General features: G+C 39.9%; 1 protein-coding gene and 1 pseudogene across 2 annotated transcripts in view; both read right to left on the bottom strand.

Annotated features, from left to right (window-relative positions):
* The window catches only part of LOC311489375 (ATP-sensitive inward rectifier potassium channel 10-like), a 120,995-nt pseudogene that overhangs the window by 86,061 nt on the left and 12,547 nt on the right, over nucleotides 1-22,387 (bottom strand). Inside the window, exons 2-3 of the transcript in view lie at nucleotides 4,422-4,464; nucleotides 3,102-3,314 (exon numbers count right to left, since the gene is read on the bottom strand). The product of the transcript in view is annotated as an ATP-sensitive inward rectifier potassium channel 10-like (transcript). The remainder of the gene's footprint in view (nucleotides 1-3,101; nucleotides 3,315-4,421; nucleotides 4,465-22,387) is intronic.
* On the bottom strand, nucleotides 12,475-21,387 carry LOC311489377 (uncharacterized protein). Its single transcript, XM_084546442.1, has 4 exons — nucleotides 21,091-21,387; nucleotides 16,605-16,709; nucleotides 15,706-15,758; nucleotides 12,475-13,630 (listed from the first exon to the last, which is right to left on the bottom strand). Exons 1-4 carry the CDS (start codon nucleotides 21,125-21,127, stop codon nucleotides 13,454-13,456), a joined length of 372 nt encoding a protein of 123 aa, XP_084402568.1. The 5' UTR covers nucleotides 21,128-21,387; the 3' UTR covers nucleotides 12,475-13,453.

The raw sequence follows: 22,387 nt of genomic DNA, 5'->3' as shown, positions 1-22,387 counted from the left end.
GACCACTGAGTGCTGACCTGAAGAACTGTATCTTCTGTGCTGAGCCATGTGTTTGTGACAAGCACATTTTACGCAATTAGTATGTGGTCATTAACAGGCCTTAGTCATATTTGTTTCAGGTTTCCACCAACAGATGAAGTAAAATAGAAATCTATGAGTGGCTGTTTTCTGTTCACTTTGTCATACTATCGTGCCCCAACCACCTCTTCATACACTTCTAAATCTAGATTTTTTGGTTCTCTGGAAATCTCCTTCCCACATTATGTTTTGTTTTTCAATTTATTCATTTTTTTAGTGGAAAAAGTGTAAATAGTATAGTAGTGTGAGGTGAATGGGCTCTCACCACACTCCACTGTATAAAGCTGCAGTTAGACTGTGCGTTCAAAATTATCTAAAGAGACCATCTTCACAGTCTCCTTGTGTTGCTTTCTATGAAATACGCCCTTATTAAGCAGACTATCTCTTCACACGTTGCCCGACCCTGACCCGACCACGGTCCTCCCCTCGCTGCTCCCTGTAGCTCTGCTCCAGGCGAATCTTCTCTGGATCGGACACCTCCGACACTGTTCCGCCTCCGTTGCTCTGGTACCCATGCTGGGGGCTGGCTGGTTTGAAGATGGGGGTGAGTATTTGGTTGCATGTTGTGGATCTTCATAAGGAGGCAAACCAGCATTGGTATAGACGGGAGAAAACACACAAGCATGTGGCAATGCAGGCCCAATGGAGGAACAAAAGATGAAGTAAAATGATGCATTCATTGTATATTAATTACATTGATTTCAGAAATAAGGTATGATCACTACAGGACACTTCTCTTTTCTGAGAGCGAGTGAAGAGTGAAGCAAAGCACAAAAAGAGGAACTACTGTGGTTCTGCAGATCTTGTTACATCTGTTCTCGGAAGGTTAACACAGGGATATTTTTAAACTCCACAGTATCACAAAGTACGTTCTTATCGGCATAAAATGCAATATTTTGTTTTTTAGAACTACACTAAAAATAGGTTTGTAAACATTTAATTTGAATATAGGATATTCCTGTATCATTAGCTGTTATCATTACTCAACTATAAATCACTATATGATACCTCTTAAATGTGGAAATTGGAGTGTTTCATTAGAATTTCACTTGATCACGTTAATACAGTTAAACATTGCATTTATTTAAGTCTGTAAGTTAGAATCCTGTGTATCCTCACATGTAGTGTTAATCTGACTCAAGGCAGATGTTTGATTGAAACGCTCTTGTCTGAACAAAGTATGGTCAATATCTGAGTCAAACCGGACCAAAATCCTACCACCATAGAAAGGACTGTGACACAGTAACTGTTCAAATAACAGCTTATAGTCTCTCCTCAAAATGAACGGAAACACAAACAGTTGCCATGGCTTAGAGAGAAACACAACAGACTCTGTCCATAGACCACATTTTAAGAAACAAGAATGAAAACATTTGTGTCCACAGTGGTATGAATGACACGTTAGAGAGGATGAATAAACTGGGTTTTGAAACCATGGTGGTCTGCCAGGTACAGTATAAAATGCTTCAGGTGGCTCAGTTCAGCCTCTTGCTGGTCCCTGGTGGTGGTAGCCTGAGGGTGGCTCATCTGCTGTTCTCTTTTCTTGTTCTGCTGCTTGTCCAGCTTTCTGTCCTTTCTTCTGCTATTTTTGTTAGGTTTGCTTTTCTCTTTGGGCCAGGTTTATTAAGTTTGTTTAAAGTACCCTTTTGTTTGATTCCTGGTCTTGAGTTGTGTGTTTTAAGATATTGTTTAACTATCAATTGGGTTGTGGGCTTTTGCTGTGCCTTTTTGTTGATTTTCAGTGTGGCCTGGGTGTCGTCAAGTGGGAGGCTAGGCATCGTGGTCAGGACCTCACTCCCATACCATGCAAGTAGGCACTGGGCCACTTTTAATGCATGTTTTGTAGTGATTATTTTAGTGTTGTACCCCAGGCCACTGGGAAGGCGCACATAACCTATAGTCTGCCTCCCAGTGAGGCCCCAGCCTACTGATGTTGGCTATTGGTTGTAGTGATTAGAGTTTTAGCCTTGTTGTAGCTGGCCTTTTAGATTATTATTAAAGTTATTTTTGCATACTTTGTTATCTTTGTTATCTTGTTTTCTCCACAGTTCCAGTCTTGGGTTTATCCCGGATTTATTTAAATTCAATAAAAAATGATTTGCTTTATCTACTGTCTCTGCCTCCTCAGTCACAAACCTGTGTCCTTATTCTTTGCATCACCTTAGTTTAGTTTTCTGCTTTTTATATCCTGAGATGCAAGTCCCCAGGTGGCCTTGTCGGTCTCCCCTTATTTAACATTGCAAAAACTACCCCCGCTCCTCGCCACACTCGCATGGGGCTGTTGTCATCAATGACGTGGTAGAAGGTGAGGGGCAGGATGAGGAAGGGGCTGTCGCTGGCAGTGTCCACTTGAAAGGGCACGTTTCTCTGATCCAGACAAACCGTCTCACCTTCCTTGAGACGTCTGGAGCAGTTTTCCAGTCACCTGAGAAGTTGTTCCAGCTAAATGGGTTTAGCAATTGACTTCAGTGTCAGTTCTTTAGATGTAGAACTGAATCTTATTCCTCTTTATCTCCATCTCCACACAACGTACCTGACACCCAAGCAAAAGACTCATATTGGTCACCCGGATTATCAGACAGGGTCGTCCCTCAAAGGTTGACACCACAGCATGCTGGCTAAACTTCACAGTCTCACCTCGCTTCTTTGGCCGTGCAACCTGATCACAGAAAACTAAATTATTCTGACAATCTTCGAAAAGATTCATGCATTTGATTTATTTATTTATTTTTTTCACATGTTCATTAAGTAAATGTTTGTAGGAAGCTGTGGGTGAGAGCAAATGGGAGCCAAAGGGACAGGCATTGCTAGGGCAGTAACCCAGAGGAAAAAAACACCAACTTAATATGGAAACAGATTAATGCACACAGCAACAAACTGAATACAGTTACGCTCGAGTTAAGACTGGAGACATACTTCAGCTTTTAGTCTCATTTAGGAAGCATGAAAGCTGCATGGATCTTTATTCATAAGGCAGTACTCTCTTTTCACTGTATCTCACTTTGCAATTATGTTGTGCCTACCTTGGCCAGAAAGGTACCAGTGATGAAGATCTCCATGAGCATGGTGAGGACCAGCTGGACTATGAGGAGGATTATGGCAGCTGGACATTCCTCGGTGATGCAGCGAAAAACCATAACCAATGGTCGTCTGGGACTCCAGGGAGAAGAGGAACGCTCCCGTTAGTGTCTGCATCTGCATCACACAGGGCGTGTGGTTTGATGGAGGGTCAAACTCTGGAGGGACACAGTTGCAGCATTCAGCTTATTCTAACCTGTGTCAGCGTTTATATTTTTATTATGGTATGGAGACTATTTAAAGAGTGCCTTGAGACAGATTCTACTGACATGCAACATTTAGCAGAACACATAGCTGTAGAGCAACCACAAGAGGAAGAGCGTTGTGGTGGAAGTCGGACTGAAAATAACATCACTTCCTATTAACTCTAATGTCTATTTATAAGGCTAGGTTTATGCAGGTCGCAGTATACAATAAACACCAACATCTAAGTCACATCTAGAAATAACTCACCCTCAGTGAATGTCTGTATGTGCAGATGCATAGTGCCAGGCTGGGCCCCTGACCTCATGTATTTTAATTTTACAACACAGGCCTGTATTTACTTATTTGTTTAGCAACTAACCTGTGTTTCACTTGTTCAGAAACTATCACAAATATGATTAAAAACAGAGGATTACATGTCTGGAGTTCCCATGTTGCACATAATGTTTTTGCAGTTTGTTCTACCGTTCTCACACCTTCATGTGGTCTCTTCTCTTTGGTGTGAAACAGCAGTCTGCATTGCAACAGGTCATACCATGTGACCAACAAAAGATTCTGAGCTAAAACCAGAGTATGTGGTTTTAAAACTTCTGCACCCAGAGAAATATGCTAATGCTTAACTGACACTGGTAGACTGGCAGCTAGATGTTATCAGTGTCCTTTTAGTATTGTTTTTAGATTATATATTATTATTATTATTATTATTATTATTATTATTATTATTATTAGCATTTAGTGTCTGTGCAGACACAATTTTGTTCTGAGTTATTTCTGAGACCTATAGTTTCTGAGAAGATGTATGGGGAGAGTTTGTCCACCCCTTTGATTTTGCATATTGTTTCATTAGTTGTTCCTTGTGTGTGCGTGTGTGTGTCATAGAAAATAATAAATGCAATGAAATGCTCAAAAGCACTTCCAGAAACTATGTTCTGTTAATTCCAGATAAGCCATCATTTCAGTTCCTGTTGAAACTACCTTTCCTAAAGCTTCCCTATGAAAACTCTCTACAGAGAGGCGAGTGGATCTGTAGACTAAAATCTAAAATTCCCCTGCCCTCTCACCCAGCAGGTCTCCGTGCACCAGCGCCACCAGGTACCAGAGCACCCTGTGACGGCCCCAGGGCCTTTGCTGTGTTGGTGTTTGTGTTGGTGTTTGTGTTTCTCTTTTGTTTTCCAGGGTGCTGGTAGCTGGTTTGCCATTATGGGATTGGAGGCAGCTGGCCACTGTATCCAGACCCATAAAACCCCACCCTCCTGCGAACTCATTCTCTCTCTTGCTCTGTCCTGGACACCATGCTATCTTGATTTGAGTTCTTCTAATTTCTTGTATGGTTTAGTTTGCATTTTCCTAGGTTGATCTAGGTTGGTAGTTTCATTTTGTTGAACAATATGGTTAATATTTCCTTTTGGAATTCATCCTTGTTAAAATAAATATTTTCTTTTGATGTAACTCCCCGTGTGTTTCCCTTATTTGTTATGGTCTCAGAGCTGGGCCATAACAACTCCAAACAGAAACCAGGTTCCTGTGTAGGGGGTTCTGTTATCCTCTCTATTCTCCCCCTCTCTGGAATTTAAATTTACGAAGTTGTTTTGCAGAAGAACTCTCCTAACAGATCAACTTTTTACACCTTAGCCATAAAGGTGCCATGTCCAAACGCTGGACAGGCCCACGCTATTGGACCTCCCTGATGCTCTGGATGTCACCTGAGCCAAAAGGGACAGATTTACAATTCTCTGGAATTTCACACCCTCTTTTTTCTTCTAATCTTCCTCTTTCCACTTGAGAAGACATCAACACGATCCTAGGAATTAAAGGGGGCTCTTAATGAAAGACTCACCTTTTGGATTAGAATGGACAAAATCAAGAAGCCTTAATGTGATACTAATTATGTTTTAAATCTGTATTCATTAACTTTTCTTTTCAGAGACACACGTAAACATACCACTATAACAGGTTTTGCTTCCCCCCTCCGAGAGTTTTCAGAGGAGCGAACACAGATAAGGTCGTAAATAACTTTCTTTCCCCAGGACCAGACTCTGATCTGCATTTTCCTCTGAAAAAGCACCTAAGTTTGATAATATGAAAAAAAAAAATTGTAATAACCTGGTAAGTTATATATTTTTGTTCAGGAAGCGCTTACAATCACAATGAGACGATTTTGATCATTGTACGATAAAGCTAGCCCAAATTCACATAATTTGTCATGGTAAGGATGGATCAACATTGCCATCAAGTGGCTATCTTTAAAAGTATTTTCTTTGTTTTAATCATTGTTGAAGTTGAAGCATGTGGAACTTTGGATATGCTATTGGTATAATAACCTATTAGTGTAAGCTATAACTGTTGAGATTGTTATTTTAGAAACTCCAACCTTTTATTATTAGCAAAATGTCACTGTGAAGAGAACTCGAGTTTATTAATTTGGTGATGCTTTTGAGTTATTTTGATTTTGCCATCCAGATGTCATCTTGTCGTGTTGTAATGTTGACTGTTACTGCATAGGAAAACATTGCTAACGAGCCATGATGAGTGATGGAATGGTTAAATTAAATAATATCGAGGAGGTTAAGAAAATCAGGCAATAAGATATCTTGAGACAAAGAAATAGGCGTTCTGTTCTCTTTCCGCGCGAAGGATCTGGAAACCCGATCCAAACACGCCCTGCATAATTAACCCATAAAACCAGAGAAACGCTCCCTTTTCTCCATTCTTCTTTCTCCGTTCTTTCTCCGCACTTTTCTACTCATGCTTTTATTTTTGCTCCTCGAGCTCGCTCTTTTCTTCATTACGGACGTAGTTACATTTATACCTAATAACTTTGTTTTAAGAACAGCTTGAAATTGTTCCGCGGCAATCTGAAGCTCTGTTTGTTTCTCGTCGGACGTTTTGCCACGACGTACAATTTTTGTAGTGACTTGAATATTTTTTTTTCTAGTTTTATTAATTTTATCAGAGGTGGAAAAAGTACTAAAATATCGTACTCAAGTAAAAGTACCAAAACTTGGATGAAATATTACTCAAGTACAAATGAAACTACCCATCTGAAAAATTACTCAAGTAATAGTAATAAGTAGCTAATTTAAAATGTATTTTAAGTAAAAGTTACTTAGTTACATTTAAAAAAAAAAAAACCTGTAGAACGGGGAGGGGGATCTCTCCCATGTAGTGAAAATAGGACAAGGGGTCATACATTCAAAACTGTTTAGTTTTTAATTAGAGAACAATCTATACAAATGTATAAAAATCTATACAAATGTATACACATGTAATGACAACATAACACATGTCACACATGACATGTAAGACCCTTAGAAAGGTATAATGTGCAATTTTAGTTCAGACCATCCCATAAAACTTTTTCAAACAATCAATTGAAAGTGCCATAAATTGTTGGTTCTGAGGGCCATCCTTCTGTTCTTCAAACATAAACAACAGTTGTTATTAATAAGCAAATCAAGGCCCAATAAAGTATTTGACTCCATAAATTACCAAAATAAAATGTCAGTACTGTTGATACTGTACTGTTTCATACTGTTAAAATGCTAATAAAAACATTTTCAATTTGAATTCTTCACAAACATTCCTGATTGCCTCCTCCCCTTTCTCTTGTATGATCCGTATGAGTCTCTCCACGGCCATGAACGTTGATTTCCACCGTGTTTGATTTGGCCGTATGAGTTGGAGCTGGCAATTATCTTCCACAACTTCTGCTGCCATGTATGAACGACCCGTCTTGTTCCACATGGCTTGGCATTTCCCAAAGGCTGCACGTGATAGTCTCTTGTATGTATCGTTCTTCTTTTCTGCCATGTCAGCATCTGTTGTGGCAACTAAGTTTAACAAGTGGCATGCACACCTTTGGTGTGTGGGAAGCTGGTACTCTAAACCATTGTCTTTCTCCAGGATGCTGCAGGTGTCTAGGTAGTTGACATGGGCCTCCTCCATGGGACTCTGACTCTGCATCCTCAGACTGGCTCTGCTCACCAAACACACTAAATGCTTTAATGAAGTTTGAGCCACTATCTGTGGTGGTTCTTACCACTTTCCCCCTTATTCTATATTGACAGTGTATGTCATCAAGTGCACCTGCAACAACATCAAAGGTGTGAGACCCTTTTAGTCTCTTGCATGCCAGTGCAGCGGATCTCCTCTCTAAGGTTCCCTCATCTATCCAATGAGCTGTTACCCCAATGAAACTTTGCTGGTGCGCTATCCAACAATCTGTGGTGGTGGCAACATAGCTGACTTCACTAAGTTGCAATATCACATTCTTCCTCATTTCATTAGCAGATCCCTCTATTCTAGTCCGGACTGTGGGTCTGGAAATGACCTTGATGTGGGGATTGAGTGCCACTACTAGCTCTTTAAAAGCAGGTTGTTCAACTAAAGAAAATGCATGAAGACCCTCACAAATTAAATTAATAATGAGCTTGTCGATCTTTCCCTGTGTCACACGGCGGTTGCCTCCCACCGACATTGCATCTGATATTTTTGCCTGCTTGCTTGGTTTTGGTGCTTGTGGATTTGGGGTTTGATGGCCCCTCTTTGCATGATTGAAAGCCGTCAGCTTAGATGGATGTTTCCTCTGTGAAGAAAGAAAAAGCTTTCATGAGTACATCAATCAATGTAGTGTTCATTAAAACACACTGAAATGAAAACAAAGATAGATAAAAGTTTTCTATTTCTATAGTCATTACATTTTATCTATTACATTTCATAAAGCACACTTCTTGCTAACAGAGATTCCTGAACAAAAGTAAACGTTAAAACAGTTTAAAGCGTAACTCTCGCCAAAATGCAAGCTAGGGTCTTTATGTGTAGTCTACTCAAGTCAAACATTCGTAAAAAAGCATAAAGGACGGAAGCGCCACAATTATCAGTGTCACAGCAGGCAAAGTGCCTCATACTACAATTCTCTCTAAAAAGGAACTGTTTCGGTGGGGCCCAGCCTATTTGTTCAACCGAGGCTAATGTTCACAGCTCACACTAGCAGCTAGCTTCTACACACCTTAGCCCATATGAGCTAATTAGAAGTATGTGAATTAATTTAGCCAGTGTCCAACATAGCCTACGTTGTCCTACGGGTTGCTAGTGCTAGACAAAATTAGCAATGGCATGAAACAGGTTGTTTTGCTAATTGGCAATTTGCTATTAGTCATGAAAACTTCATGTACCAAACCACAAATACTTACCAAAACATGCTTCCGCAGATTAGATGTGGAGTTATTGAATGCTGCCAGTTCAGTCACCTTTGGCAGGCACATTTGGCATTGCATGATGATACTGTTAGCCCTCTTGAACTTAAATGAAAAACAGTCTTTCAAATGTGGCCAAGGATTTTCGTTGTTTTGGGCAGCAGAATTTGATGTTTCAGCTAGCATTTCTAGTGAAACTGTCTCTGAACCGTCGTCGCTCTTCTGATCCACCTCCATCTCGTTCTCAATCTCCTACAGAAAGACTTGGCGCTTGGTAGTGGTAGCCTACATGCTGACCATACGTCACTCACTGTAGTGGTTCTGGGCGCGATTTTTTGTCTTCCTTTCGGTTTTCGTTAGTCAAAGTTGTTTTTTTTTTTACTCAGTAACGGATGGGATTTGTAATGTAGCGAAATACAATACTTCACTCAAAACGTAATCAAGTAAAATTTAAATTACCGATTTTAAAAACTACTTGAAAAATACAAAATACACAAAAAAATATTCAATACAGTAACGTGAGTAAATGTATTTCGTTACTTTCCACCTCTGCATTTTTATACTCTACGAACCGAAGAACTAACCAACATCATTTATAAGTTCTAAGAGAGGCCTGCATCAGCTGTGCCGCTTCGTCACCACCTCGTCACCCCGGTGCTTCGTCATCACCGTGCCAAGAAGACTCTACAAAAGTAGGCTGAATCGCTCCTACCACTTAAGACAAAGAGTTAACTACTTTGAAACTCCCTACTAACATCTTTTAGAGAAGACTGATTAGATATCAAATCCATTCCCTTTATATTAAACCTTAAAACATCTCCATCTCTCACCATCGCTCCAAAAATTAATTATTCCATACCTTATCATATTCGTTTTATTTGATTACACATGCATATATTCTATTAGTCCCTCATTTATTCATAGTTGTCACTTTATTAAATAAATATTTGTTCACACTTAAGAAGTTGTTTGTGATGTTGTTTTACGGCAGAGAATGAATGGTACAAATTGTAGAAAAGGATTCACTCCTTCAGATATGCAAATTAGTTAACTGAGACTGATAAATTGATTTCAACCGTGTTCTGTATAATATCCTACACCTGCAAATGTGGCAGTGAACAGGAAGAACTTGTGATGCCACTGCATCCCCAGAAAAGTGGTCCAGAGGTCACGCATGTACAGGGCGCTCCGTCCGCTGACGTGCTCGATGCGCATGTTGCTTGCTGGAATTGCTGGAATTTTCAAGTATGGAAAAAAAAAAACACGCACAACAAAGCAGACATTAAGAACAACTGTGCAGTGAGGACAAGAGTTGTTTAAAAAGAAACTGCAACTTTCTAACATGTGTTCTCTGTAGAATTATTTCAGTAAAACAAACAATATTAGACACATGCAGCACAAGTAACAAACAAAATGAGCAACTGCAAGAAAATTTGCTCCACTGAGTGCAATGTAATGTGCAACAATCTAGACATCCAGTGGTTGTTGGCTCAGTGGTCTGCAAAGAGATATAACACACACTTATATCTTATTTGTTCATATAGAGAAGTACCCCAAGTGAAGGTGGGAGAATTATTTTTTGTAATATGTGTGAACTAACCATCAATATCATTACGAGAAAAAACAGAAATATCAACCCACCGTTGTCTTCCTCTTGAAGATTTCCATCAAGCTTGGAAACAAACCATCAAGAACGCCGAAGAACTCTTCTTTAAGATTTCTTCCAACAGGCCTGTTAAACTCCAAGTGCACCTGAAAAATATGAAATAAGCTCAGTTTTGCTTGTTGTTTTGAGAACTGTGCAGATGAGCCAAGTATTCAGTTTCAGTGCAGGCTCCAAGAAATTCACATGACAAACTTGAGAGCCTGCAGTTTGCGGTTGATCCACACGTCTGGTGTGAAAGTGGGATAAATGGCTATGGAGTGAATTGAAATACCCGTGTTTTAGCCTATAATGTTTAAAAAGCTGTACTCTCTTCTCACAGATGAGAGGGCAGTACTTGCTTTTCCATGGCATTTTAATATGGGTTTAAAACAAAAAAGTAGGACAGATGAGGTTAATGTTAAAAGACTTGCTAAAAACAGCAAAATGCAGGCAGAAAATGTGTTGTCCAAGGAGCACGCAGTGTAAAAATGGCGCAACTTTCTCTGCAACCTCCAACAGACAAGCACAGACTTGTCCTAAGTTTTGAGCCAATCACAACAGAGCAGCACCGTGGCCTGAAGTAAAACTTGATAGTTTAAGTTTGGTAAACTTACAAAAATGAGTACATCCAAAGACTCATACACTCTTCATATACTCATACTGTTTGAGTAATGCAGTATAACTCATTTTTAAAAGTGGTATTTACTCAAACTGTTTGCATTGAATGAACTTTCGGGTTAACAGTGTTCTTTGTCTTGGAAACAAAGGAAAGTCCCACAATCCTCTAGGTGTGAAAACTGATCCAGCAGTTCACTGGATGACAGTGGCATGTGACCCTTGAGGTCATCAGGTCATATAAAATGCTCTGTTTGGCCTGTGTTCTATCTCTTCCACCGCTCCTCTCTCTTCTCCTTCACTCCTCCCCACACCTCCATGTGGAGACCCCCAGCTTCTCAGCTGCGCCTGGGTGTCAGGTAGCCTGCTAACAAAGAGCGGCTACTCCAGGCCTGTTCTCCTTACAGCAGCAAAGTGAGATCCTTGAGAAGGTTTGCAAGCTAAACCCAACCAACAGGAGCCACGGCTAATTGGCACCGAGCTGCTAACAAGTTACTTCAAAGGACTTCAAGGAGCGGCTGGTTTCCCTCCAACGTCTACCATCAGGAGCAAACAGCAAAGACTTCCAACTTTTCCCAGCTCGGCCCTTCGATCAGGAACCGCCAACTACAGGAGCATTCATTCACTCATCTTCTGTAATTCGCTAATTCCTGGGGTCTGCTGGAGCAGCTGTCATCGGGCGAGAGGCAGGGTACACCCTGGACAGGTCTCCAGTCTATCGCAGGGCTAACACAGAGAGACAGACAACCATTCATACACACAGCCAATTTAGAATCACCAATTAACCTAACGAACATGTCTTTGGATGGAGGGAGGAAGCTGGAGTACCCGGAGAGAACCCACGCAGACACAGGGAGAGCATGCAAACTCCACACAGAAAGGCCCAGTCGGCCCATGGATTCAAACCCGGGACCTTCTCGCTGTGAGGCATCAGTGCTAACCACCTCAAGCTAAGCTAAGCATAGAACTAGAAACGTTGATTTGATGTGATATTTGTTTTCACTGAGTTGTTGTGATCGTAAGGTTATAGTATAGTGATTTGATATTAGTTTAGGTTATGCAACACATAAACTCAGGGTCTCTTGCATGTTAAACTAACTATTCTTCCTTTAACCTGGCACCTCATGAACCCTTATCACATCCCACATACAAACAGCACATGGTCTGAGTGTCCTTACTCAGCAGCCATCTTGTTTTCTCTTTGTTCAAAGCCTCAAGGCCCCAGTGGCCATTTTGACACACCCACACACACACACCTGTATAAAGTACACTGTCATTAGATCGTTTGTTTTACTTTTATTCTTGTTAATAAATGTCTTTTAAACATACCTGTTGTCTGTTTAATGTTGCACAAGAATGAATATTGCCAACCTCTACAATGTCAAGAACTCCAAATTCCTTCAACTTTAACTAGTTGTTAACATGGTCATTTTGGTTATAGTTATTAAGTTAATTATTAATCAGAAATCCAAATTTACAATTTAGTAAATATTATGAGACTGATTGGATTAATTGGCTATCTTTAACTTCTCAGAAGGGTGGTGCCCTGAGGTGATCTAGTAATTTAGATCCAATTATTTAATAATAATTATTTTTGATAATTATTAATTATTCATGATAGCCAAACCCCAGTATTTAGTGCCATAGTACACAGGCCCAACAATGCGTAACATTTTCAGCTTGGAATCAGTGATATATCTATAGCAACACAGTCAGTGAAGGCACCACAAAATATGTTCTACAAAAATATTTAATAACTCTGTAATGAAGAACATTCACGAGTTTAAGCAATACTCTGAAGCTTTACAGCAACAACATTGCATGGCATATTTATAAACATTACAAAGTATTTGACTCTAATAACTTGAGTTTTAAGTGGACTATCGAGTCTTTAGAAAAAATACTATGCTGAGAAATAGTTTTGTTCAAATACAACATTCTTTGTTTGCAGTCATGTTAGTTATAACCTAAACTTTGAGTATCTTAAAAAATGTGGAAAAACTACACATAAAAAAAACATGAAATGTAGTAGATGATAAGAATACAGCAGCACATACATTGTTTCTGATTACAATAACAGTGCAAGGCCTTCTAACCCACATCCACATGTAGGAGCATCACTTTGTTCATTGCTATCAGGACAACCACATTGCTTCACAAGGAGCATGGATTTGATTCTACAAACTTTAATTTCTGGTGCAGCACAACACAACTACATGTTAAAATCTGCTTATAAATCACAACATAATTAAATTGAAATTGTATGTGTTAAAATATGATTTTTAGTTAAAATACAATCTTCTTTGGTATATAAAATATCAAATGTGATTTGTTGATTCACACCCACATTCAAGTACTGGAAATTGTTTCATGCTCAAAGTGGAACAATCATTTTGTCCATTATTGTCAACACAACATATTCCTTTATTGTTTTTGTATGTTAGAAATGTGTAAATCATTTTAAAAGGTGTTCACTACAGTGATGATCCTGTTTGTAACACTTTTCTTTGGTTTTATGCATCAGTGTAACTTTAATATCTACTGTATGTACAATACTATGAAGCCCAGATCATGTCAGGGCAAGGGTTATGTTAACACCAGTATGTAGAATATATACAGTATATCCTGATGATTTCTCTCAGGACCTGACAGGCTTTTCTACCGTTGCATACAGGCTCTCTGGCAGATTCTTGTCTTTAGTCTTAGTGGATCCTTTGGGTCCAGCATGAGGCCCAACCAAGCAGTAGGTGGAGGTTGGAGAAAGCCCTGAATCATCATCTGCTGAACGCTGATTCAGAGCTTGGGCGGTTTCAACCTTGAAGAAAAACAAAAAAAGACAGTTGTCATTTTTAGCAAGGGTTCAATCACCTGTATCCTTCAGAAACTAAACTTTTCTGTGACCATGGCAACAAAAGACAATGAGTGCAGATTTGACCTGAGTCTTATGCTCATATTATTCTTAGTCTTCATACCAATGAGCAGTAATTTATTTCTACAACACCAGTCTCCACTCACTGTTGACTTCACTTGCTCCCATAAAAACCCAGACTGTATCATTCACCCGCTCTGCCCCCTGGTTTACACCTCAACTCCGCCTCCTCAAAACTAAAGGACGACAACTGGAACATCTCTACAATAAAACCCGTCTCACTGTTCATAAGGAAATGTATCACCTCCACATCCTCCATTATAAGGACTCAATCAACACAGCCAAATCACAACACTATGCAGGTCTTATCACCGCCGGTGATGGGAACACTCTGACTCTGTTTTCTCTACTTAACAACTACCTACACCCTCTGGACAACTTCCCCCAACACTTCTTCTCTGCTGAACAATGTAATTCACTCATGAACTTTTCCAATGGTAAAACTGAAACTATCAATCAGCAACTGGACTCTCACATCTCTTACAATGCATGTACACACACACCCTTCCTTTCGACCATTCTCTAATTTCCACCTTCCCTCTGTTGCTTATCAGAAAATCAAAACCATCCACCTGTCAACTCGACCCCCTTCCGACACCCGTGGTCAAAGCCTGTCCCCCCCCCCCCCGTCTTCTCTGATCACCACCATCATCCACTCCTCCCTCACCTCTGGTTCTGTCCCACCATCTCTCAAATGTGCTGCAGTAACTCAGATTCTCAAGAAACCTGGTTCAGACCCCAGCAATTTCAATAACCTCCGTCCTATTTCTAATCTGCCATTGCTTTCTAAAATCCTGGAAAAAACAGTTGCATCCCGACTCCACTCTCATCTCTCTGACAATGACCTTTATGAACAGTTCCAGTCCGGTTTTCGTGCCCATCACTGAAACAGCTCTACTCAAAATAACCAACGACCTCCACCTGGCAGCAGACTCTGGATTCCTATCTATTCTTATCCTCCTTGACCTGACCGAAGCTTTCAACACTATCTCCCACTCCATCCTTCTCCATAGACTGGCATCCATTGGACTATCTGGCACACCTCTGGACTGGTTCCACTCTTATCTCACTGGCACTTCTTCACTAGTATGAAACCAGTAGTTTAGGTTACATAGTGTGAGCTAAAAAAGACAGAAGACTGTATATAAGTATGGATGACACGTCTCCACTTCATCCCGGTGGTCAAACTGAGGCTATGAGGATACGGGCGGCACCATCTTGTAAGAGTCTGAGTAGTACTGTCCAAGAGTGGAGCCACGTTATCAATGACCCACTGGTGGATGATTTGTTTGGTTAATACTACGCTCTGCTCTACCTCCACCAGTTACAAAGAAATGTTGGATTATACACTGTACTTATTATTTTCCTACTCTCACGGTCCTTCGGGACCATTGCATGAAGGTCGATGACTACAAGATGGCACCTGGTAGTCATCATGATGTCACATCCTGTTTTGATAGTGTCAAATAATCAACTAAAATTCAAGTCAATTCAATTTTATTTATATAGCTTCAATAACAATACAAATCGTCTCAAGATGCTTTACAAAACAAAATTTATCAGAAATAAGGACACATTCATCAATATTATATTAACTACCTAAAATGACAGAAACCATTCTTGAAAAACATTTATTTGAAGGGTACTTAAATGTTTTAGTTTGGCCCAAGTCCCATCCACTAACATGGAGGACGTGGACCTTATGACATATATTGCAGCCAGTCACCAGGGGGAGCTCTACTTGCTTTGGCTTCACTTTTGAGGAGCTGTCCTGTCACCCATCTTTAATATACAGTCTATGGACCTGAGGCCTATTTGATTAGAAGTCAGGGTCTACAAACAACAAACAGACCACCTCATCAGAAAAATCAGGAATTCATCAGTGACTTGTGTACAGAGGATTATCCAACAGATGCTCAGAGCTCAACTGTAAAAAATGGCCAACAAAACCTGACACTTACCTCAGGAACCGCATACACTGTAGTTTCTGTATTTTCTACGTTCTCTCTGTCATCTGCAGGACAGAGATGAAGAAATGAAACGAATGGTGATTAGGTTTGTATGTATTTTTTTCTTTTCAGACTACGACCATTACTGCATTTTTTTCACCCTCACATTTCTTAAACTGTTCCTACAATGAGTAGAAATATCTTGCATGTATAAATAATTCTAATCTCACACAGACACACACTATAAAGCAGGGGTGCCCACACATTTTTGGCTTGTGAGCTACTTTTACAATGACCAAGTCAAAGTGATCTACTTATATGTGATGAACTGTAGCAACAATTACAAGAGCCCTATCCATCTTTTTTTTTTTTTAAGAAATATTGTTGAATTGCACCAGAAAAACAGCTGAAAGGCGGTACTCTTGAGTTGTTGTTGTTGATGTTGTGCATGGCCGCGGATGTGTGGTGCTGAGCTGAGGGCATGTTGCAATAAAAAGTATGAAAAAAAAAGAGAGAGAGAGAGATGAACGTTTGTCTTGCTGTTTGTTCTGGAGGTGCTACAGTTAAATGATTAGGCTAACATCTAAAACAATTTTCAATGGCACGCGATCTACCCGCACTGCCTTCGCGATTGACGTATTGGGCACCCCTGCTATAAAGTCTGATGTTTTATAATGTAGATGATCACAAGTGAAGGATTCTGAGAATGAATGAGCTTAAAGCAGCACATAGACTAGAGACTCTAAAACACAGGTGCTTGTCTGAACATTTGCTGTTTCTAAAGAACAGCTGTAAACTATCATGAATACTATATACAGAAAGGTTCAGCATTATTAATGAGTAAGGCAGGAGGTAAAACAGACTCATCTTTCTAGTTTGTAATTCAAGATATAATAAACATTTGGACTTACATTTTCCTCTCTTACGAAGATAACAACGTACAGCAACAACTATGACGGCAATCACAAGTATCACAGTGAAGACAATGACAATAATATGGTTGCGGGGTTCATGCCCTGTACAGAAAAACAAAAAACAGATTAGAAAATGATGCCTGGTCACTCAACATTGTTTAGCGTGTACTAGTGTAGCATCGTGTCTTGGAGGATTAAACCTTTAACCAACTATGTCCTAGAAATTAGATTTAAACAGTAAACTGTTTTCTCAGTTACTCTGTGGTGATGAACAGAAACATAGATCTTTTGTCCAGAGGTGAACAGTTTAAGTCTGTACTCACTACAAGTGGGTATTATATTACAAGACTGAATATTTTTGCAGAAAACCCAAACAAAACACAGTGACAGTGGACAATTTACTGATAGGTTCTGTGTCTAAATGTCTTGACAGATACCTTTATTTAAATTTAAAATGAGTTTTTTTTTAAGATTAACATTTTTTATTTTCATTATTTCAACAGTAACACTTTAACAACAACATTTTTTCAAATGCTGCAACACGTGCCATCTCCATAGCCCACTCTCGCAGAGAGGGCACCCCCTCTGTCTTCCACCCTTGACAAGTATTTGTCTACCAATCATAATACTAGTTTGGACAAAACGTTTGATATGTTTATCCTGTCCTGTCAGGGCTGAATGATCACCCAAAACAAATAATCTAAAATTGAATGGGATTTGTATCCCTGTAATCTCACACAGATTATCATAAACATTGGCCCAGAATTGTTGGACTTTGTCACAGGACCATAAAACATGAATAAATTACCTTCTCCAGATTTGCATCGCCAACAATTTGGTGTCGGTAATAAACCTAATCTAAATAATCTGGAAGGGGTCCAATAAAACCGATGTATAATTTTGAATTGGATAAGGTGTACTCTTACATCCCTTGATACTACTTTGATGTTGTCATAAATTCTATTCAAATCCTCATCACTGAATGTCAGGTTCAGATCCCTTTCCCATGTCTTCTGCAGAGCTGACATAGGCCCATTACCATGAGAACGAATCAACAGAGAATAATAGACAGCTGCCTCATGTCTTTTTTCCGTAAATCTTCAGAATTTCATCAAAGAATTCTGCTTTTTGGGGAACCTATGCACTAGATCCAAAAAACCCCACCAACATATGTCGGAGCTGCAGGTACCTAAAAAAGTGAGACGTAGGAATACTAAATTGTTGCACCAAATCCCCAAAAGATTTTAAGGAACCGTCACGATACAGATCCCCGAGTTTGACCACACCATTCTCTTGCCAAACTTTCCAATAAATGGAGAATTTACCAAAACGTAGTTTAGGGTTTAACCAGATACTAGAAGAGACATTTAGAAAGGGATCAAATTTAAATATTCGAGGAACCATAGTCCAAATACATTTAAGATGAGAGATTATTGGATGTGTACTTGCTTTTTTAAAGTTGTATGAAAAAGTTTGGGCACCCCTCAAAGATTTCATGATAATTTGCTCTAAATTTATAAAAGAAGATCACAGCAACAACATTTGATTTTCTACTGAGATGTAGACATTTGAGTGTTTTCCAGAACAAAATTCTCAGAGTAGCATTACATAGTTTTATTATGATAAATTAAAATGTAAAGAAAGGTACGTGCAAAAGTTTGGGCAGCCTTTTAATCACATTGATTTCAAGAACTGTAGGGATTTATAGCTGACAGGTTTCAGCACAAAATGGCTTTGACTAGCTTGTGAGAGCTTCAATTACAAAGACAGGTGGAACCAATCATGAAAAAGGCCATTTAACAGAGGCAATAGGAGCGTTCGACTTCATGCAGATCTGAGCAGATCTGACTTGACGTGATGCATGCTGGGTTGTCATGCTCATAGATCTCGAATATGATTGGTTAAAATGAACTTGTTCTACCCAGCATGCATCACGTCAAGTCAGATCTGCTCAGATCTGCATGAAGTCGAACGCGCCTCTTAGGCCTATGTCACGCAACAATTGAATATCGAAGTGCCGTGGAGAGACGGCACTTCCGGTTAGCTTTTTACAATGGCGGAGGCCGATAAATACCGCTGGACCAAGTCTCTCCGTAACTTGCCTGAAGTCACCTACGTCGACGTGGTTCGGATTGTAAATGAACACTCTCAAGTAGAAACGTCCAAATTTAGGAAGGGATACAAGTTCTTCTGGGAGAAATTCATTTTCAATTACAGAGTTGTGTTTGAATTCCGCTGACTCACCTTCGTTAACGTTAGCTAGCTTGAATGTCAAAGTCAAGTGTATTTATATAGCAGAGATAAGTGTAATACATGTGTCAGATAAAACATCCTTTTTAATTAATCGAATTTTGTTTTATTTACAATCATTGGTGGGAATACATATTTAGTTTCTCAGTAGCTCCGAAACTGGTAGTGCTAACGTTAGCAGACTGTGTGTCCTCTTCCACCGCAGACTCAGCACCAGCCTGAACGCCCTCCGCTACCCCTAGGCATGTGTTAACACGGTCATAAACTGACCGGCGACGGGGCTGATCATCCCCCCAGTTATTCCAGGGAAACCGGGTTGGTGTAGTATTTGGTTTAAGTTTCTTCCGACCACTTTGCGAGACGTAGATGCTCTCCTTGTCGAAATGCAAACTGCAAACGAAAGTGCTGCCCCGGAGAATATTAAAAGAAGGCCCCTCTCTCCTTATTAATCTCACCCAAGACTTGCGGAGTGTTTCGTCCTTCGGGAAAGTGTGGAAGCTGAGGTATGGCTGTCTACGTCCTGATGTAGAGCAACCCGGTACACTACAAGAACAACTGCGGGTGGAGGCTGCCATTGTTGATATCGTTACAGTAGCGTTACTAGCAACGACCGGAAGTTCGATTTCCCTACTCCGCGTTCCGGAAGCAGGAAGTGAGACATAAGTCTATTGCTGGCTGTGCTTTTCCTAGGTTCTTTTTTAGAGTGTGGCAACATGGGGGCATCAAAACAACCCTCCACTGACCGAAAAACTAAGATAATTCATTATCATGAATTAGGAGAAGAGTACAAGAAATTATCAAGAAGGTTTGGACTGTCTGTCTCCACAGTCAGAAATGTTGTGCAGAAATGGAAGGCCACAGGAACAGTCCTTGTGAAGGAAAGATGTGGTAGGCCAAAAAAAAAATCCTGGAAAGGCACAGGTGAAGGATGGTTAGAATGGTCACAGACAAGCCACAGACCACCTCCAGAGAACTACAAGAACATCTGGCAACTGATGGTGTAGTTCATCGTTCCACAATCCAGCGTACTTTGCACCAGGGAAAGCTCTTTGGAAGGGTGATGCACAAAAAGCCTTTCCTGAATGTTTGTCACAAGAAGAGTCGCATGAGGTATGCAAAAGCACTTCTGGACAAGCCAGAAGCATTTTGGAAAAAAATACTGTGGTCAGATGAGACTAAGATAGAGTTATTTGGTCAGAACAAGAGGATGGCGAAAATAACACACTGAATTCCATGAGAAGAACTTAGTGCCTACTGTGAAATTTGGTGGAGGGTCCATCATGTTATGGGGCTGTGTGGCTAGCACAGGGACTGGAAACCTTGTTAAAGTTGAGGGCCACATGAATTCCTCTCAGTATCAGCAGATTCTTGACAAGAATGTTCAAGAATCTGTCACAAAGTTGAAGCTACGCCGGGGTTGGAATCTTCAGCAGGACAATGATCCGAAGCACTGTTCAAAATTCACCAAGGAATTCGTGCAGAAGCACAAGTACAATCTTCTGGAATGGCCATCCCAGTCCCCAGACCTTAACATCATTGAAAATGTATGGATTGATTTGAAGCAGGCTGTTTACGCACGGAAGCCAAGAAACCTGACTGAACTGGAGGCGTTTTGTATGGAGGAATGGGCCAAACAACCACCGGCCAGACTTCAGGGACTTGTCTGTGGCTATAGGAGGCGTCTACAGGCTGTTGTTGCAGCAAAAGGAGGCTCTACTAAATATTAATGGAATTATTTTTTTGGGGTACCCAAATTTATGCACATGCCTATTTTTGTTTAAATACACATAAAAATGTTTCTATCGGACAGATGAAAATGATTTCACTACTGAGATGTTTCTGTTTCCATAAGGTATAACATAAGTTGCTGCTTCAAAAGCTCAGCAAGTGACAAACTGATGCAATGATTTTCCTAAGGGGTGCCCAAACTTTTTCATACAACTGTAAGTTTTTTATTGTATGATGTGCATTGGATAATGCGTCCCCTAATAACAGCCTTTAGGGCCTGCCATGCAACAGCCGCTGATGATACAGTTTAAATGAGTTCAATATAAATTTACATTTTTAGGAGACAAAATTAGAGAACACATGTCTTTTTTGCAGTAAGGGAGAATCACTTGCTCGATTAAACCTTAATAAGAATATGTAAGAAAATGCAAAACTACTAACCTTCCATAAGATACTGTAAAACCAGTTATTAAATTAATGAATTTATTCAGTCTGTCAGTCTTACCAGCACGTAGGGGACAGAAATCCTGAATCTGTGTCATATTCTGAGTCCAGCTGACTCGGTTGCTATGGTGACAGATGATTGTGCCATTCAACAGGTGGACACGGAGGGAAGCTCCAGAGTTGGTGACCTTTGATTGCTCTCCTCCCTCCTGAGAGCAGGTTTTGGTGTCACATCTGAAAGTGCTGCTGATGTCTGAGTCCTCTGTGCTGCAGGTCACAGTGAGGTTACAGGAGTCTGAGCTGATGGACACAGAGTCTGGATTCAGATCAACTGGAGACACTGGATCTGATGGAGGAAAGTAGGTGGAGGAGGTTTAGAAACATGACAGCAGATGTTCTCTGTCAGTGTCTGAAATGTTAAGAAACCTACCTTGAACTGTGACCATGTATTCAGCTAATGTTTGGTCTTCATCCTCTATCACATGTGCTGTATAAACTCCACTGTCTGCATCTTGTAGATTCTTAAGTTTCACTGAATAATTTTCCACAGAGAACTCAACCCTTCCAGTGTAACCTTCAGAGACTCTTGTTCTTCCACGAGGTGAATATGTTAATAAATTTTTGCTTCTATTAAATTTCCAAAAAAGAAGGTCAAATTCCTTTGGATCATTATCCATGACTTCCAGAAGTACATCATCTCCTCTCTTCACAAACACAGGAGTCACAGCACTGGACCCTGTAAAACAGTAGATACATAATAATGAAATTAAAGATCAGTCACAAATACTGTATTCCTCTACCTAATTTCCAGCAGAATTCTGATCAGTTAAAAATGATTATGTACATTTAGGTCATCTGGATTTACTAAGGATTGTCATTTTTAGTAGAAAATGTCTTTACTTGCTTTGACTCAGTGTGAATTTTTGAGAAGTGACAGTGAAAGGAGAGGTTAGTAAAAGTAATAATGAGTCTAATGAGTCCGTCTGTCCATTCTTTCTCTTCTGAAAACCTCTGGACTTTCTACAGTCTTCTTATCTGTGAATCTTTCATTCTTTCTTTCTATTAGTCACCACGGGGGAAAGAAAACTGATGCAATTTAATAAATAAGACCAACTTAAAGTTGTCTCAGTGTAATGTGTATTGTTATCTGCCTTTATTATAATCAAAATTTTCTTTATAGTTTTGTCTGTTTATTTTTTTAGCTGAAATAGTTCAGTGAAAACCTCTTTGGCATCAACAACCACTGATGTGTCTGTTGCTTTTATTTTCTTCCTTTTCATTCCACCATTTGTTACAACAGAGCTCACAGACGTACGACTCGTTTATCTTTAAATTATGTGTCAGCCACAAAGAAAAAT

Source organism: Chelon labrosus (assembly GCF_963514085.1).
Source record: "Chelon labrosus genome assembly, chromosome: 6".
Taxonomy (NCBI): Eukaryota; Metazoa; Chordata; class Actinopteri; order Mugiliformes; family Mugilidae; genus Chelon; species Chelon labrosus.
The sequence above is the reverse complement of the archived record's forward strand: the minus strand, read 5'-3'. Positions and strand labels throughout refer to the sequence as shown.